General features: G+C 40.8%; 1 protein-coding gene across 1 annotated transcript; it reads right to left on the reverse strand.

Moving 5' to 3' along the window:
* Positions 1-11,280: 11,280 nt before the first annotated feature.
* On the reverse strand, positions 11,281-12,219 carry LOC123942440 (putative olfactory receptor 2B8). Its single transcript, XM_046006371.1, has one exon. It carries the CDS (start codon positions 12,217-12,219, stop codon positions 11,281-11,283), a length of 939 nt encoding a protein of 312 aa, XP_045862327.1.
* Positions 12,220-20,410: the final 8,191 nt, after the last annotated feature.

Here is a 20,410-nt window from a genome sequence, read left to right on the forward strand (position 1 = left end):
AATTACTCAGCCATCAGAAAGGATGAATACCTACTATTTGCTTTAACAAGGATGGAACTGGAGGGGATTATGCTACGTGAAATAAGTCAAGCAGAGAAAGACAATTATCACATGGTTTCATTCATATATGGAACATAAGGAATAAAGCAGAATACCCTAGGGAAAGGGAGGGAAACCTGAATGGGAAGAAATCAGAGATGGAAACAACCCATGAGAGTCTCTGGACTCTGGGAAACAAACTGAGGTTTCCAGAGGAAAGGGGTTGCAAGGATGGAGAAATTAGGTGATGGGTATTAAGGAAGGCACATGTGATGAGCACTGTGTGTTATACACAACTAATGTATCGTTGAACAGTACATCAATAGGGAGGGCACGTACTGCATGGAGCACTGGGTGTGGTGCAAAAACAATGAATACTGTTACGCTGAAAATAAAAAAATTTAATGACGTACTTATGTTGGGTAATTGAACATAATAATATAAGTTAATAAATATTTTTTAAAGGAAAGACATTTCTGATGATCTCAATAGATCCCAAAAAATCATTTAACAAAACACAACAACTTTCCATGGTAAAAAGACTCAACAAATTAGGTGTAGAAGGAATATGTCTCAATGTAATAGAGGCCATATGTGGCAAACCCATGGCTAACATACTCTATGGCAAAAGGTTGGAGGCTTTTTCTCTAAGATCAGAAACAAGAGAAAGATGCCATCTTCACTACTCTTACAGAACATAGACAGGAAGTGCTAGCCTCAGCAATCTGGCAAAAGGAAGAAAGAAAGAAAGAAAGAAAGAAAGAAAGAAAGGAAGGAAGGAAGGAAGGAAGAAAGAAAGAAAGAAAGAAAGGAAGAAAGAAAGAAAATGGCAACCATTTTTTTTAAGAATAATCATCTTTCTTTGGAAATGATACAATCTCATATACAGAAAAATCCTAGACACAACCAAAACACAGTTAGAACTTACCAACAAGCTTAGCAAAGTTATAAAACAGAAATTCAACATATGGAAATGAGTTGCCTTTCTATATGAAAGCAACAAAATAGGGGAAAGGACTTTTTATCTCATTCACAACAACATATAAAGTAAAAAAAATTAAGGAATGAACTGATCCAATGAGAAAAAAAGATCTGTACATTTCAAACTACAAGATATTCATGAAAAATGGAAGAATTAAAATATCTAATGTTCATGAGTTGAAAGAATTAAAACGGCTAAAATGTCCACTCTACTTAAAACCATTACAGATTCAATGAATTCCCTATCAATATTTGATTGGCATTTTTCAAAGAGGAAAAAAAAATCCTAAAATCTGTATGGAACTACAAAAGTTCCCAATTACCAAAGCCACCACGACTGAGAAGAACAAAGCAGGAGGCATCACACATCCTGATTCAAACTAAATGTTAAAGCTCTAGTGATGAAAACAGTATGGTACTGGAGGAAGAAACAGACACATACAGCAAAGGAACTGACTGAAGAGGTCAGACATAAACCCACTAACATACAGACAACAAACATTTGACAACAGAGTCAAGAATGGTCATGGGGAAACACAGTCTTCTTAAAAAATGCTCCTGAAACCACATTGAGATACCACCTTACACCAGTTAATGGCCAAAATTAGCAAGACAGAAAACAATGTGTGTTGGAGAGGATGTGCAGAAAGGGGAATGCTCTTACACTGTTGTTGGGAATGCAAGTTGGTTTGGAGAACAGTGTGCAGATTCCTTAAGAAATTAAAAATAGAACATCCCTATGACCCTGCAATTACACTACTAGGTATTTACCCCAAACATACAGATGTAGTGAAAAAAGGGCCATCTGGAGACACATGGGTGGTTCAGTAGATTAAACCGCTGCCTTCAGCTTGGGTCATGATCTCGGGGTCCTGGGATCGAGCCCCGCATCAGGGTCTCTGCTCTGCAGGGAGGCTGCTTCCTCCTCTCTCTCTGCCTGCCTCTCTGCCTACTTGTGATCTCTCTCTCGGTCAAATAAATAAATAATTTTTTTTTAAAAAGGAGCCATCTGTACCCCAATGTTTATAGCAGCAATGGCCACAGTCGACAAACTGTGGAAAGAACCAAGATGCCCTTCAACGGACGAATGGATAAGGAAGATGTGTTCCATATACACTATGGAGTATTATGCCTCCATCAGAAAGGATGAATACCCAACTTTTGTAGCAACATGGACAGGACTGGAAGAGATTATGCTGCGTGAAATAAGTCAAGCAGAAAGAGTCAATTATCATATGGGTACACTTATTTGTGGAGCATAAAAAATAACATGGAGGACATGGGGAGATGGAGAGGAGAAGGGAGTTGAGGGAAATTGGAAGGGGAGATGAACCATGAGAGACTATGGACTCTGAAAAACAACCTGAGGGTTTTGAAGGGGCAGGGGGTGGGAGGTTGGGGAAGCAGGTGGTGGGTATTATGGAGGGCATATAACCTGAACCTGTAGGTACAGAGAGTAGAAATGTGGTTACCAGGGGCTAAGGGGAGGAGAAATGGGCGATGTTGGGTAAAGGGAACCGACTACCACTTATCACATGGAAGTCCTGAGGAGCTAATACACCGCATGGTCCATGGTGCACAGAGTTACTGTGATTGTATTACAGACTTGAAAGTGGCTGAGAGTAGATCTCAATCGTTCTCACCACAAAGAAGAAAGGGTAATTATGTGATGAGATGGAGGTTTGACTAACCCTAGGGTGGTAAAAGTTTTGTTATATGTAGATATTCACATTTTCTACTCCTAAAATTTGCTCAATGCTACATGTCAGTTCTATCTTAGTATATCTGGGGGGGGGCAATAAATAAATACAAGAGATACCATTCAATTCTTTCATCCTGCTTATTTGTCCCCTAAGGTCAGATTTTTCCTTCTATTTAATACAAAAATCTCCTTATGGGAGCTCCTAGGTGGCACACTTGTTTGAGAGTCAGACTCCTTCTTTGGGCTCAGGTTGTGTTCTCAGGGTACTGAGATCAAGCCCCGAGTCAGGCCTCATGCTCAGGCAAGACTCTGCTTAAGGTTCTCTCTCACTCTCTACCCCTCCCTGCCACTGGGTGGCTCAGTCAGTTAAACATCTGCCCTCGACTCAGGTCATGATCTCAAGGTCCAGGGTTGGAGCCCCACATTCTGTTCCCTGCACAGTGGGGAGTCTGCTTCTCCCTCTCCCTATCCCTCTGCAGCTCCCCTCCCCATTCATGCACTCTCACTCTCTCTCAAATACATAAAATCTTAAAACATAAGAGTAAGTTTTTATGTGTTAAAACTCGGAAGATTTATATAATACAGTTAAAGTGTTTTAAAAATTATTACCGCTTGATGACACAAAGTCATGGATGCACCAAAAAAATTTGTAGTCCAGTGGATTTCAATGATTAAAGCATAAAACATTTCATTAAAAAAGAGTACGTGTACCCGAATGTTTATAGCAGCAATGTCTACAATAGCCAGACTATGGAAAGAACCTAGATGTCCATCAACAGATGAATGGATAAAGAAGATGTGGTATATATACACAATGGAATACTATGCAGCCATCAAAAGAAATGAAATCATGCCATTTGCGACGACGTGGATGGAACTAGAGCGTATCATGCTTAGTGAAATAAGTCAATCGGAGAAAGACAACTATCATATGATCTCCCTGATATGAGGACATGGAGAAGCAACATGGGGGGGTAGGGGGATAGGAGAAGAGTAAATGAAACAAGATGGGATTGGGAGGGAGACAAACCATAAATGACTCTTAATCTCACAAAACAAACTGGGGGTTGCTGGGGGGAGGTGGGATTGGGACAGGGGGAGCGGGCTATGGACATTGGGGAGGGGAGGCGAACCATAAGAGACTATGGACTCTGAAAAACAACCTGAGGGTTTTGAAGGGTCAGGGGTGGGAGGTTGGGGCAACCGGAGGGTTTTGAAGGGTCAGGGGTGGGAGGTTGGGGGAACAGGTGGTGGGTAATGGGGAGGGCACGTTTTGCATGGAGCACTGGGTGTTGTGCAAAAAGAATGAATACTGTTACACTGAAAAAATAAATAAAATGAAAAAAAAAGAGTACGTTTTTAAAAACTCATTCCACAAAGTTATTAAATGAGATTTTCTAGAATTATCCAATGTAAAAACACAGCCCACTCTTTCTGATCGAAGTTTAAATCCAGAGAATGAAAGAATGGCATTTCTAAACGTATTAACTTATGTGTATCTTTTATGACAACAAAAAGAGCATAGTTTGTCCTATTCAGCTCTTGACTGGTGTGGATTTTGTCAACAGCACACATCCCCACCACCTCCTGGTAAGTGGTTGTTTTCTTTGCAATGTGACCTGCAGGAATAAACTGTTACCACACATACTTGGGTATATTTGTACACATTTCAGAATACATTGGGAATACATCATTTATAATCCTGTCATTTCAAAGTAGTACAAGCTAAAGGAAACATTGTTTCTTCTACTATACAACTTCCCAAAAGGGTTCAGAGACTGACCTACAAGAGATTGTAAGTGGAATACATTTATTTGTGCAAGTGCATATCCATGTGTGTGTGTGATAATGTACTAATATATATGTTACATCAATCTAAATGCAAGCCAGAATGTAACCAGTCGTGGTGGCATTTGAGAAGAAACATTCTTTGGGGAGTATACAATGGTTTTTCCAAGAAACACAATGATTCAGAGAGAGAGTGGTTTCGTGCTAAAACACACATTGTATCCAACATACTTCCTTTAAAGACAAAAAACAGAGTTCTCATTTCCATATGTTAATAAAGAAGTTTTCCCAAAAGAATCTTGCAAAACTATTTCAATATTTCCACATGGTTGAAATGGGGACTTAAAAACACCTGGAAAGCACTGTTTATGACCTGTTCCAAAGAATCAGGGGGAGCTCCTGGAATGGCTTTGGCAATTGATCATGATGTCGCATTGATCATGAGGATCCCAAATAATCCACCCATTAAAAATGTCCAGGATGCGGGATGCCTGGGTGGCTCAGCCATTAAGCATCTGCCTTCAGCTCAGGTCATAATCCTGGGGACCTGAGATCAAGTCCATCACCAGGCTCCTTGCTCAGCAGGGAGCACACTTCTCCCTCTGCTGCTTGTGCTGTGATCTCTCTTCCTCTCTCTCTCTCTTTCTGACACAAGTAAATAAAATCCTTAAGAACAAAAATGTCCAGGATGATCACTGAGACAAAAGACATAGGTCAAGAACTGAACAGCAAACCTCATTCTCAAAAGAGCTTAAAACTGTTCTCAGAAATGTTGCTTTATCTGAAGAACTTACACTTCTTAAAGACCTCATAGGTTTTTTTTTCTTGACTTTCCTTTCTTTTCATTTAATTTTATTTCTTCAGTGTTCCAAGAGTCATTGTTTATGTACCATACCCAGCCCTCAGTTCCGAATGATTAAAATAAATCCACCCAACAGTGTAAATCAATGGAAATAAGTTTTTAGAAAGCATCGAGTGTATGGCAAGGGTAGAGACCCAGGGCAGATCCCAAAATGGGCCTCAAGGTCATACTGACTATCTTGAATGGAAGCTACTTCAGAAGCAGCGGGTGCAAGGACATCACATTGTCCTCTGTCCTCCTGAAAGCAGGAAACTCATCTCCCCATGAAAGTAGCCTGACCAGGATGAAGAAGAAAAAGACATCCTGACACCATGGACAGGGTCCTTAGAGTTGAGAAAGCTATAGAAACAAACCTTGCTACTTTTCTATGAATCAGCTACCTCAGCCCAAATTCCAATCAGAATTCCTTCCTAAATAAAGCTCCCAAACACATATTTCCAATATCCTGTCAATTCCGCACACATTTCTTGTCTCTGTATAAAAGGTGTAAAAACTGCCTGCCTTGGTCATTTCATTGGGTCTAAATTTCATCATTGAGCCTCCATGTTCAAGTAATAAATCATCAGAATTTTTCTCCTGTTAACTCTGCTCTTACCAATTTAATTTCAAAACAAGTGGAAGAACTCTGGGGGGATGAAAGAACTGTCTCCCTCCCCAAAGCAAGTGTCCCATCCCTAGACCATCTGAGGGACCCCCATCCTCTGACCCCTCTGAGCAGCACTCGTTTCTGCACTGACACAGAGCCTACCTTCCCAGCAAACCACGTTCCATGCACAGTGGTTCCAGAGTCTGAACGGCCTGGTCTGAAAATACACTGCAATACCACAGCGAGGAAAGAAGTTCTCACCTGTATTACAAGACAAGCATCTGAAAAGAAGCCACCTGCAAAGGAAAGGGCTCACAGGGACCTATAACCTGTTCCTCCCTCCTCAGTGAGCATGGACAGAACAGAACTCGGGCAAACAGTAACTGAAATGCACAGACTCTGAGCGACATGAGGGTCTCACAGGGGTGGCTGTGCTCTGACTTCTGACCTAGTAGTGATTCCAGCTTGATGCAGAGTGTCTGTTTAGAACCTACACTCTACACACTATAGATATGCTACCAAATGACAGTCCGAAAGGACAGCGCTATGAAGTTAGGGACACATAATGTGTGAATCCCCCTAGGCCTTCTCTATGCTGACTCATACCACAGTAGATTTGTCTCACATTTGGGAAGAAAGAGGCTTTCCGTTGCAGTCAAGGGGTCTGCCAAGCTGTGTCTGATGGCTCTGGGGCCTCCTGCACGCACTCCTGCTACTTGGTATCCTTCACTAACTGGTAATGAATCTCCTGCTGTTAAAAATTGTGTTTCCGACAAGGATGCCCACTTTCACCACTCTTGTTCAACATAGTATTAGAAGTTCTAGCAACGGCAATCAGACAACAAAGAGAAATCAAAGGTATCCAAATTGGCAAGGAAGAAGTCAAACTCTCTCTCTTCGCAGATGACATGATTCTTTATATGGAAAACCCCAAAGACTCCACCCCCAAACTACTAGAACTCATACAGCAATTCAGTAACGTGGCAGGACACAAAGTCAATGTACAGAAATCAGTGGCTTTCTTATACACTAACAATGAAAATACAGAAAGGGAAATTAGAGAATTGATTCCATTTACTATAGCACCAAGAACCGTAAGATACCTGGGCATAAACCTAACCAAAGAAGTAAAGGACCTGTACTCGAGGAACTACAGAACACTCATGAAAGAAATTGAAGAAGACACAAAAAGATGGAATACTGTTCCATGCTCTTGGATTGGAAGAATAAACATTGTTAAAATGTCTATACTGCCTAGAGAAATCTATACTTTTAATCCCATTCCGATCAAAATTCCACCGATATTTTTCAAAGAGCTGGAGCAAATAATCCTAAAATTTGTATGGAGTCAGAAGAGACCCCGAATTGCTAAGGAAATGTTGAAAAACAAAAAGAAAACTGGCGGCATCACGTTACCCAATTTCAAGCTTTACTACAAAGCTGTGATCACCAAGACAGCGTGGTACTGGCATAAAAACAGACACATAGACCAGTGGAACAGAGTGGAGAGCCCAGATATGGACCCTCAACTCTATGGTCAAATAATCTTCGACAAAACAGGAAAAAATATTCAATGGAAAAAAGACAGTCTCTTCAATAAATGGTGCTGGCAAAACTGGACAGCGATATGTAGAAGAATGAAACTCGACCATTCTCTTACACCGTTCACAAAGATAAACTCGAAATGGATAAAAGACCTCAACGTGAGACAGGAATCTATCAGAATCCTAGAGGAGAACATAGGCAGTAACTTCTTCGATATCAGCCACAGCAACTTCTTTCAAGATAAGTCTCCAAAGGCCAAGGAAACAAAAGCAAAAATGAACTTTTGGGACTTCATCAAGATCAAAAGCTTCTGCACAGCAAAGGAAACAGTCAACAAAACAAAGAGGCAACCCACGGAATGGGAGAAGATATTTGTAAATGACAGGACAGACAAAAGGTTGATATCCAGGATCTACAAAGAACTTCTCAAACTCAACACACACAAAACAGATAATCATATCAAAAAATGGGCAGAAGATATGAACAGACACTTCTCCAACGAAGACATACAAATGGCTATCAGACACATGAAAAAATGTTCATCATCACTAGCCATCAGGGAGATTCAAATTAAAACAACATTGAGATACCACCTAACACCAGTTAGAATGGCCAAAATTAGCAAGACCGGAAACAACGTGTGCTGGAGAGGATGTGGAGAAAGGGGAACCCTCTTCCACTGTTGGTGGGAATGCAAGTTAGTGCAGCCACTTTGGAGAACAGTGTGGAGATTCCTGAAGAAATTAAAAATAGAGCTTCCCTATGACCCTGCAATTGCACTGCTGGGTATTTACCCCAAAGATACAGATGTAGTGAAAAGAAGGGCCATCTGTACCCCAAAGTACAAAGGGCCAAACTGTGGAAAGAACCAAGATGCCCTTCAACGGATGAATGGATAAGGAAGATGTGGTCCATATACACAATGGAGTATTATGCCTCCATCAGAAAGGATGAATACCCAACTTTTGTAGCAACATGGACAGGACTGGAAGAAATTATGCTGAGTGAAATAAGTCAAGCAGAGAGAGTCAAGTATCATATGGTCTCACTTATTTGTGGAGCATAACAAATAACATGGAGGACATGGGGAGATGGAGAGGAGAGGGAGTTGAGGGAAACTGGAAGGGGAGATGAACCATGAGAGACTATGGACTCTGAAAAACAACCAGAGGGTTATGAAGGGGCGGCGGGGGGGGGGTGGGAGGTTGAGGAACCAGGTGGTGGGTAATAGGGAGGGCACATACTGCATGGAGCACTGGGTGTGATGCCAAAACAATTAACACTGTTATGCTGTAAATAAGGAAATAAAAATAAATAAATTAATTAAAAAAAATTGTGTTTCATTTGAGTCCGACTGACATTCTGGGTCTCTGCTGTCACTACCTGAGCCGATGGGGTGCTCCCTGTGTTCCTCAGAAAGCAGAAGAGCTGGAAGAGCCCATGACTTGCTCTAGAGCATCATGATCCTCCTGACCTCCAGGGGCTAAGCACAGATGGATTAAATAATTTAGCCAAGCTTTGGGTACAAGTTTACAACCATGCCACACTTACTGGTGAACACGCAGAAGGAAATGGTCCAAAAAATATTGGTGACAATTTACACAACCCTGGAGTCTGTTACAGACAAGGCATGGACACCATGGGGAGCAGCTTCCTAACATTAGAAAAATGTCACAGAACAATCCTGAATTTGTGTTTGGTCTCTTAACTGATTTCTTTTTTATTTTGGCATGGATTCCAGAGAACTTTGTTCTCTATAACTTATTTCCATGAGTTGTAAACACCCAAATGCCACTCACACATTCACTTAAAGGAAATAAATATTTTGCCCCAGGTTCTGTGTGTCCTTATGAGCAGAGAAAGACTTGTTCACCCAGTACAATAGACTCTGTAACGTCATGAGGGTTTTGTAACAAAGACAATTCACTTGAGGGACTTTAAAGTGAGCATTTGGATATAACTGTCAGGATGTGGCTGAAATATAACAGAAAGCAGGAAATTTGTCACCATCAGGGATAAACAGTGTACAAAACTGTTTTCCTACTGGCATACATGAAGAATCATTATGGTGTCAAGACACAGCCTAGGTGCTGATACCAAGAAAGAATACTGTGATGCTCTTAGTGATACAGAGAGAACCTGACCATGTGCATAACCTCCCCTAGGTGTCATTTCCAGCCTCCACATGCTGTCTCTGCAGCAACATCACTTGGCATGGGCATGGCCAGCTCAGGGGTTCAAGGCCCTGGGGAGGCTGGTTAGCTGTCAGGATAGGGAACAGTAGAGTTATTATACGTATGTGTCCAGTCCAAGACATCTACCTGCACTGGGTTGTGTGCAGAATTCAGAACGGTGTGATGGTTATTTCATAATGAGATGGCTATCTATAAAGTTTAGACACACAGAGATGTTTAATAGCTCACATACATTTTATTACTTTCTTTAAGTTTTCTCCTGGTGAAAAGGAGTAAGCTCCATGGAACATGGGATTTCCTGGAAAACAGAGGTCATTTCTCTTACTTTCATGTGTCTCTGCATTCAAATTCCCTGGAGCCTTGGGCAGATGTGAGATACAAAGCATTGATCAGTTGATGCCTGGATCAAAAAATTTACAAAATGTTACAAAGAGAAGATCTAAATGTTTCTCCCTTTGAAATTTTTGCTGCATCATTGTAGATAGAAGATGTAGAATATTGACTAGGAACTGAGTTATGTACTGTTCAGATACAATAATGTCCTGAAAGTCATTTTGAATGCAGGGGGTGGCTCACAAGCTGCGTAACCGGCTTGCAGACCTCACATGGGTGCTCCTCTGACTGCAGCACAACATGACACATAAGCACTGTCTGCTGCTCGGCAGTTGCTGCTCAGCATATCGGCAGCAATGCACCAGGCCCTGCCCCTGTGTGTCATGAACGCCTCACACAGGCTGCATAAAACCACTGTCACACTGCTCACATCACACCCGGCCTGATATCTGAATGGCTTTTTCAGAAGTGATGTTACCAAATTTCTCTTTCATCTAAAAGTGTGCTTTTCCTACATATGCCCACCTAATTCTGTGAAATTTTCACCTAATTCTGTGAAAAAGCAATGACACAGTCAACCTATGGACCTGGTATTACAGCCATGATCCAAATACAAGAATAAGTGACACTCCTCCAGCAGTTGCTACAAAATGCTAAAATGTTAACATTTCTTACAGCATGTTAGTGGCTCCTATTCTTATTTTGCCTATGCCTTCACATTATGTGCAAAAATGTCCTTTTGCACTTAGAAATGGAATAGGATTCCCAAGTGGGAGTGAAATAAGAAAACCTGTGGAGCTCTCTAAAATATGAATGAAAGGAAGATGCTCGGGCAGCCTGCTGGGTGCTCTTGGTTGAGTGACCAACACGTGATTCAGCTCAGGTTGTTATCTCAGGGTTGTGGGACCGACCCCAGCATCAAGCTCTGCGCTCAGGGTACAATCTGCTTGAGATTCTTTCTCCCTCTCCCAACACCCCTGCTGCTCATGCTCTCTCTTTCTCAAATAATAAATATATATATATATATATATATATATATATGCAAATGATCTAGGAATAAAAATAAGCCTCCCTGGAAGTTCTGTGGATCCATGAACTTGGTTTTTTAGCACTCATTTGCTCCAAAGAATAAAGTAAGTAAATTCCCTTGAGACTTCTCACCAGAAATTTTAGATGATCCACGTAGATCACAAACATCCTAATCACTCTGGCATTCAATGTGTTCCATCAAAGGGTCTTTCCCGCTCAGTCATCTGGAGTCCTGGCCCCTGCAAAGCACCTTCTTCATTGCTCCCATCACATCCTTGTTCCGCAGCGTATATATGACGGGATTGACTGTGGGGGTGACGATGGCATAGAACAGAGAAACAAACTTGACCTGATCCTGGGAGTAGTTGTCGCTGGGCTGGAGGTAAGCATAGATGGCCGTACCATAGAACAGGGAGACCACTGTGATGTGGGACCCACATGTGCCAAACGTTTTCCTTTGCCCAGCAGATGACTTTATTCTTAAGACCGCCCTGACAATCTGACCATAGGAGAAGATGATTAATGCCACAGGTACAATGAGAATGATCACACTGGCAAAGAAGAGCTCAGACTCGTTCACAGTGGTGTCCACACAGGCAAGCTTGAGCAGTGCAGGAATCTCACAAACAAAGTGGTCTATTTTATTTCTCCCACAAAGTGGTAAAAGGAAGATGAGCACTGTCTGCAATAGGGAGTTACCAAAACCAATGAACCATGATGCAGAAGCCATGAGGGCACAGAGACGGGGGTCCATGATCACGGTGTACTGCAGGGGCTTGCAGATGGCTGCATAGCGGTCAAACGCCATGACCCCTAACAGAATGCATTCCGTGCATCCCAGCCCTAGAGAGATGAAGAGCTGAGCTACACAGCCACCAAATGAGATAGACTTGTCTGCTGTCCTAAGATGAACCAGGAGCTGTGGGACACTACTGGTCGTGTAACACAGGTCCAGAAAGCTTAGGTTGGAGAGAAAAAAGTACATGGGAGTCTGAAGATGTGGGTCCACTTGAGCCAAGGCAATGATGGTGGTGTTTCCCAGCAGAGTGAACAGATAGAAGATCAGGATAACTACAAAGAGGACTAGCTCCAGTTGAGGCCGGTCAGAGAACCCCAGCAGGAAAAACCCAGTGAACGAACTGCCATTTTTCTGTTCCATCCTCTGTTAGCACATGTTTCCTGCCTGGACCAAGCATTTAACAACTTTTAAAAGAAATCTTAAAAAAAAAAAAAAAGTTGGTGGCGGGGGAGGTGCATCTGTCATAAGACATGGCCACAGAATATTAAAGGTAGTATTTAAGTAAATGACTGAAATTGACATAGCTTATACCAATTTAGTTCCACATTATCACGAACAGTGAATCATTGATATGTACTTTAAGAAAAAAAAATAATGGACATTGTGTTGCCATCAGTCATAAATATTAAAAGTCTTTCGGTCTGAGCTTAAAGATACTTAAAGTACTGTAAGTTTGTACATACATTCTAGAAAGAATGGGGATGAGGGAAAAAGAGGGAGAGAAATCAGGAAGAATCAGAAAGAAATAAAGAAAGACTTTACTGTAGGGGCGCCTGGGTGGCTCAGTGGATTAAGCCGCTGCCTTCGGTTCAGGTCATGATCTCAGGGTCCTGGGATCGAGCCCCACATCGGGCTCTCTGCTCCGCAGGGAGCCTGCTTCCTCCTCTCTCTCTCTGCCTGCCTCTCTGCCTACTTGTGGTCTCTCTCTCTGTCAAATAAATGAATAAAAATTCTTTTAAAAAAAAAGAAAGACTTTACTGTAAATACATATCTCATGATTGTACACAACTGGATTTCTACACACATCACATGCAATAAAATACAACATAATTGTAAAAATACATTCAGATATAAGAATTTATTAACTGGAATGTACATATACAAATAATTCAATTACATTCAAAATATCATTAATAGTTCTGCATATGAACATTGTATATATTAGAGAGATATGTTATCTCTCTAAGATACTATATTTATGAAAGCTACAGGTTTGTTTGGAATTTTTTTGTATGGTAGTAAAACAACTAAATACTCAAATCAGAGAGAACCTTAAAACACCACCACCACTCAATTACGTTGCTTAACTTTTGTCCGAAAGATGCTTGAAATCACGGTAACAGTATAACCAGAACTCTGAAAATTCCTTGGCCCTGCATAGTCAGGTGGAATCAGAACTCTAAAATCCACTGGCCGTGACATTCCTCTTCCTTCTTCAGATTTCTGCTCCAAACAGTACCAAGTAGAGCACATGAAATTCCTGAAAAATGTGGGATTATCCACTATGAACATTCTACTCAGAATAAACATTTTAAAAATTTACGCAACTGTGTAATCTATGTACAAAGTGTAATGTTCTGCTTCCCTCCCTATGGTAAAATCCCCATGCTAAAATATTTAAATAGATAAATACATAGAGATAAGGACAAATATATTCTCAAAGCAATGACAGGTAAATACCTATAATGGAAGCCTTTGAGGACTACACAGAAAGTCATAGAAAAGGATATTCCGGTATTATCTAAAATCTCAGATACCCATCAACATTAGGTTAGTACCTTCTCAAAGCTGTCTTGCAGAGTTAATGATGCTGAATCAGACACATTACCAGCACTCAGGCAAGTCTGATGACCCTATTCTTCCAGCTGCTTAGTACTGAAGAAGCAGTTATAAACCAACTAAAGAGGCTCAGAAAATGGGTATTTCAGTTATTTCACGTTCAAATGCTTAGGCATACAGTTCATTTCTTGTTCTTCTAAGACTATATATCTGAATCACGTTTCAGGGCAGACCCTCTAGTGTGTGAAAGAAATTGGTACAAAACTGGCTTAAAATAACTTTTATGGAATCAGAATAGAGGATACAGTATGTCACATTATTTTATACTTCCTTGGATTTCCTGTAGAGATGCAGGAAAAAAAATCTATCCACAAAAACTTTCTTAATGGAATTAGTTATAAAGGTTTCTGAGACAGTGTAAACGTGCAACAACAGGGAATGTGCCCAGACTCACACCTGCTCAGAAGAGCAAATAAACCACAGTTCAGTTTCATGCACAAACACACAAATACAGATAAATTATCTGAAATAAATTGCTGGCATTTTCAAGGTGTCTAATGAAGACATTACTCACCAAAGTAAGGAGGACAAAAGGGAAATGTTAACTCATCCAAGGAAAACACCAATATCATATTGTACCATCACAATAAATAGTGATATATTTTAACATTATCTTATCAATAAGGACTAAGAAGGAAGGGAAGAGAAGACAAAACTCTGGTGAGCTGAACTTGTACAAATGATTTCCTTCTTTTCTGGATTACATACGCATGTGTATGTGTGTATACATATATCTAAAGAATGCTGAATGGCTTCTAACGGACAGGTACAAAAATGATTATGATTTTCAATTGAAAAATAAAGTATCAGGCAAAGGAGATGCCCACTAAGAGACAAAAAGAATGGGATTGTCTGTGGAGGTTACGATTGTTTCCAGTGCCTTCCTGGAGAGAACCCTGGGAGGGAACAGGAATACTCTTGTCATAGTCCACCATCTTCTTCTTCTTTTTTTTTTCACATTACATCTAGGAAAACTATTCCCCTTGAGCGGCACTGGACGTGAGTTAGAGCAGGCTGCATAATGCATTCTTCAGATCTCAACAGCTTGTGCTGCTGATCTGGCTCACTTTCCTCCCTTCCACCTCCACCGCTCAGCACCCGTCCCTCTCCAGTCTGTGTGCACCGCCACAGAACACATCTTCCCAGAGAAAGACTTGTGTAGCCTAAGGTTAAATGAAAAACTTCATTTCGTCTACTTCTTACCACGTTAAAGATCTGTGTGAGTAGACTAAAAACCATCATCTCTACGGAGGTAGGTATCAAATGCTTGAATGCAGTAAGAGACATTCATTCCTCTTGGACAAACTATGTAAATAATCCTGGCTGGAAAAGTAAACACACCCATCCTATGTAAGGAGCACAGAACACCATCTCTAGCAATTATTGTGATGTGATATGGTAGAGGCAACTCCAGTTACAAATCCACACGTAAATTATTATCTTGCATACAAAACCATACATCCTTGAGAAAAGCACAGGTTATACGATGAGAAAGAAGAGTTATTATGTGAAATAAAAATAAATAGATTCTACAAAACAGAAACAATGGCATTATATGTAATAATCACCATCTGAAAACAATACAGTAGGAAATGACATCTGAAAAAATACAATTCTACAGTAACAATTATGAGAATGGGCATTAAATGGAAGAGGTTGAATGTTTTGTACCTGCACATGAAAAAAGATAGAGCCATTACCGCCTGTTCAATGCTCACACATAAGTCTAAAACTTCAAGCGGAAGAGTCCACATTTCTTGAAAATCACATACTCAGTAATCAAAATACACATTTTAAATACCAAAAATCTTGTGAAAATGTCTCTATTGAAGATATTTCAAATATATAACAGTCACCGACATAATTGACATACAGAATCTGCCCTATTCCGTTCCTGAATGAATCCTGAAGTAGTGTTGGCAGTGGTAGAATGAATCACTATTACTTTAATAAAGCTTGTGTCCCCTAGCGATGAGCTGACCCCAATATACTTCAACAGACCCCCAAGAGCAATGCAGAATGAGCTAGTGAGGGGGAACTCAGCTATCACAACACTGGAAATGACAGGTCTCATGAACATGGACGGTGGTCTCCACCAGGTTCCATAGGAGAAGGGGATCAAGTAGGATTTCCACTGCACGTGGTTTCTTCAGGGAATGCTCTCAGGATAAAGGGGATGAGGGAAGCAAAACAGAGCAGAGAATGCTGCTAAGCCAGGATGTGGTCTCAGGTGGAAGATGGCATGAGCCTGATCCCATAAGAAGCTGGACACCACTCTCCCATACAAGAATGCATCTGTGCTGGTGGAAATACTCAGCCCTCGCTGTCTAATGCAATAGCCACTATCCACGTGTCACTACCTGAGAATTTAAAATAGCCTAGCTGAGAAACTGAATTTTGTACTTTATTTATTTTAATTAATTTAAATTTAAATGACTTTATGTGGCTACTCCAGTATTGGGCAGCACAGCTCTGGAGCATGAATTGAATCAGACTTAGTCCTCTCTTGACATTGGCAGCCTTTTGGCTCTCCCATGAGTCTGTCCCTGGCTGTGAGCTATGCCAAATATGTTCCTGAGACCCTCTGGCCAAGTTACTCCTTCTCAGCTGAGGGCAAATCTCTGAAGAAGGGCACGGCTGTGCATCTGACAGCCCATATTCCTAACACATAGGGTAAGGATCAGAGCAGCAGCCAGGTAAAGAGTGTCTGAGCAGAGCCCCAATAGCATTCACACAGAGTCCATTCATGATCCTGTGCAAGGATAGAAGGATGGAACCCAGTGTCCCAGTAGAGATGCACTGACACAATATCCACAAAATGGAACTCCCTGTTGTGATCTTCAACATAATGTTTCTAATAATCCTTACATATTTTAGATACTTTGGTAAGTTGTAAGGGAGAAAATGAACATTTAGAATTGAGAGTGACAATGAGATTTAAACAGAGAACAAATATTGCCTATTTTCATAGACAATAAGAACCAATAAGAAAGCATGGAAGCATATAATATAATACTTTTATACACATGAAGACTATTATTCTATTGCTGAAGGGCATATTTTATTCCCATTACATATAGATATTTAAAGTATTTTCCACAGGTGCATACACAGCTGTAGTGAATGTACTGTACTAGAATGAAATGTCTGGGAATGACTTGGTGCAGTCTATAACAAAGAGCTAAATTTAATTCCTACATGTGGTGACTTTCCACAGTCTTCCGTTAGACAGTAGACCATATGTGCAAACCAGGACAGCTCTTCTGTTTCGAGAACAATCACAAATGAAAATGAATGAACTTCCAATTCCTAAAACAACACACAGACCATGTTTCATTCCACTCACCTCTGTTCATCCTCTCTGTGGGTTCAAAGCTATTTCCCTACCTCCTTTCCAAGTCACTGCCTAAAGACAGTATCAAGGATTGGCACCTGGACATGCAGAATCAGTCATCTGCAGTAAATGCAAAGGTTGACTACACCAGCACTAGCTTATCCATAAACCTTTCCTAAGCAGAAGGATGTTTTCTCATGATAACTTCATATATCTTTAGGTGAACAGAGATCTGCCCTTTTCCTCTAGGAGGTAGGAGAGGAAGACAATTGCAAACTCCACCTTAGTTTCCCGAAAGCAGTGACCTGGTGGTATGACAGGGAGACCCTTATGAGCACAGGGGATGGTGCTGTGACTCTCAGCTGTGGTTGAGCAGGGCTGGCACTGAGAACCAAATGTGATTCCCTTGCTGACGTCTCTGGGGAGCAGATGCCCCACACTGTTAATGAGCCCCTGTCACTGAGCTGTCTAGAGATGGCCATCCTCAGGGAGAATGACGATCAAGGACACTGCCAGAGGAGACCTTGATTTTCTCTTTTGTCATGTCATATATTTCTCTATGAATGACCTACATGTTTTACAAAACATTTAAGACAGTTTTTGGTCACAATTGACCAAAACATTTACATATAAATATGTAAGTAACAGTCCATTCATTTGCTTAATTTTAAATGTAAATATATGAATAAATTTTTCATTTAATCTTAATATAATCATGATCTCAGGGTGAGGGGTGGAGCCCAGCTCAGGCATAGAGCTTCCTGCCCAGCTGGGAGTCCACTTCCCTCTCTATCTCCTTCTTCACCTCCTCCTCCTCATGTACGCTCTGTCTCTAAAATAAATAATTTAATCTTTAAAAATAAATAAATAAATGTAAATATGTGAATTTTTTTGTCACTTATTCTCCCACATAACTACTGTACACGGGATCACAGAGCTAATAATTAGGCATAGTCTAATCTTTGGAAGAGTCAAACTCTACCAAACTTCTTTTTTTTTTTATTAATTAATTTATTTTTATTTGCTTATTTACAGCATAACAGTGTTCATTGTTTTGGCATCACACCCAGTGCTCCATGCAGTACGTGCCCTCCCTATTACCCACCACCTGGTTCCTCAACCTCCCACCCCACCCCATCCCCTCCCGCCGCCCCTTCATAACCCTCTGGTTGTTTTTCAGAGTCCATAGTCTCTCATGGTTCATCTCCCCTTCCAGTTTCCCTCAACTTCCTCTCCTCTCCATCTCCCCATGTCCTCCATGTTATTTGTTATGCTCCACAAATAAGTGAGACCATATGATACTTGACTCTCTCTGCATGACTTATTTCGCTCAGCATAATTTCTTCCAGTCCTGTCCATGTTGCTACAAAAGTTGGGTATTCGTCCTTTCTGTGGAGGCATAATACTCCATTGTGTATATGGACCACATCTTCCTTATCCATTCATCCGTTGAAGGGCATCTTGGTTCTTTCCACAGTTTGGCGACCGTAGCCATTGCTGCAATAAACATTGGGGTACAAATGGCCCTTCTTTTCACTACATCTGTATCTTTGGGGTAAATACCCAGCAGTGCAATTGCAGGGTCATAGGGAAGCTCTATTCTTAATTTCTTCAGGAATCTCCACACTGTTCTCCAAACTGGCTGCACTAACTTGCATTCCCACCAACAGTGTAAGAGGGTTCCCCTTTCTCCACATCCTCTCCAGCACACGTTGTTTCCGGTCTTGCTAATTTTGGCCATTCTAACTGGTGTTAGGTGGTATCTCAATGTTGTTTTAATTTGAATCTCCCTGATGGCTAGTGATGATGAACATTTTTTCATGTGTCTGATAGCCATTTGTATGTCTTCATTGGAGAAGTGTCTATTCATATCTTCTGCCCATTTTTTGATATGATTATCTGTTTTGTGTGTGTTGAGTTTGAGAAGTTCTTTGTAGATCCTGGATATCAACCTTTTGTCTGTACTGTCATTTACAAATATCTTCTCCCATTCCGTGGGTTGCCTCTTTGTTTTGTTGACTGTTTCCTTTGCTGTGCAGAAGCTTTTGATCTTGATGAAGTCCCAAAAGTTCATTTTTGCTTTTGTTTCCTTGGCCTTTGGAGACATATCTTGAAAGAAGTTGCTGTGGCTGATATGGAAGAGGTTACTGCCTATGTTCTCCTCTAGGATTCTGATAGATTCCTGTCTCACGTTGAGGTCTTTTATCCATTTCGAGTTTATCTTTGTGAACGGTGTAAGAGAATGGTCAAGTTTCATTCTTCTACATATCGCTGTCCAGTTTTGCCAGCACCATTTATTGAAGAGACTGTCTTTTTTCCATTGAATATTTTTTCCTGTTTTGTCGAAGATTATTTGACCATAGAGTTGAGGGTCCATATCTGGGCTCTCCACTCTGTTCCACTGGTCTATGTGTCTGTTTTTATGCCAGTACCACGCTGTCTTGGTGATCACAGCTTTGTAGTAAAGCTTGAAATCGGGTAACGTGATGCCGCCAGTTTTCTTTTTGTTTTTCAACATTTCCTTAGCAATTCGGGGTCTCTTCTGACTCCATACAAATTTTAGGATTATTTGCTCCAGCTCTTTGAAAAATGTCGGTGGAATTTTGATCGGAATGGGATTAAAAGTATAGATTTCTCTAGGCAGTATAGACATTTTAACAATGTTTATTCTTCCAATCCAAGAGCATGGAACAGTCTTCCATCTTTTTGTGTCTTCTTCAATTTCTTTCATGAGTGTTCTGTAGTTCCTCGAGTACAGGTCCTTTACTTCTTTGGTTAGGTTTATGCCCAGGTATCTTATGGTTCTTGGTGCTATAGTAAATGGAATCAATTCTCTAATTTCCCTTTCTGTATTTTCATTGTTAGTGTATAAGAAAGCCACTGATTTCTGTACATCGACTTTGTATCCTGCCACGTTACTGAATTTCTGTATGAGTTCTAGTAGTTTGGGGGTGGAGTCTTTGGGGTTTTCCATATAAAGAATCATGTCATCTGCGAAGAGAGAGAGTTTGACTTCTTCCTTGCCAATTTGGATACCTTTGATTTCTCTTTGTTGTCTGATTGCCGTTGCTAGAACTTCTAATACTATGTTGAACAAGAGTGGTGAGAGTGAGCATCCTTGTCGTGTTCCTGATCTCAACGGGAAGGCTGCAAGCTTTTTCCCATTGAGGATGATATTTGCTGTGGGTCTTTCATAGATAGATTTTAGGAAGTTCAGGAATGTTCCCTCTATCCCTATACTTTGAAGCGTTTTCATCAGGAATGGATGCTGGATTTTGTCAAATGCTTTTTCTGCATCAATTGAGAGGACCATGTGGTTCTTCTCTCTTCTCTTATTGATGTGTTCTATCACACTGATTGATTTGCGAATGTTGAACC

Source organism: Meles meles, chromosome 5 (assembly GCF_922984935.1).
Source record: "Meles meles chromosome 5, mMelMel3.1 paternal haplotype, whole genome shotgun sequence".
Taxonomy (NCBI): Eukaryota; Metazoa; Chordata; class Mammalia; order Carnivora; family Mustelidae; genus Meles; species Meles meles.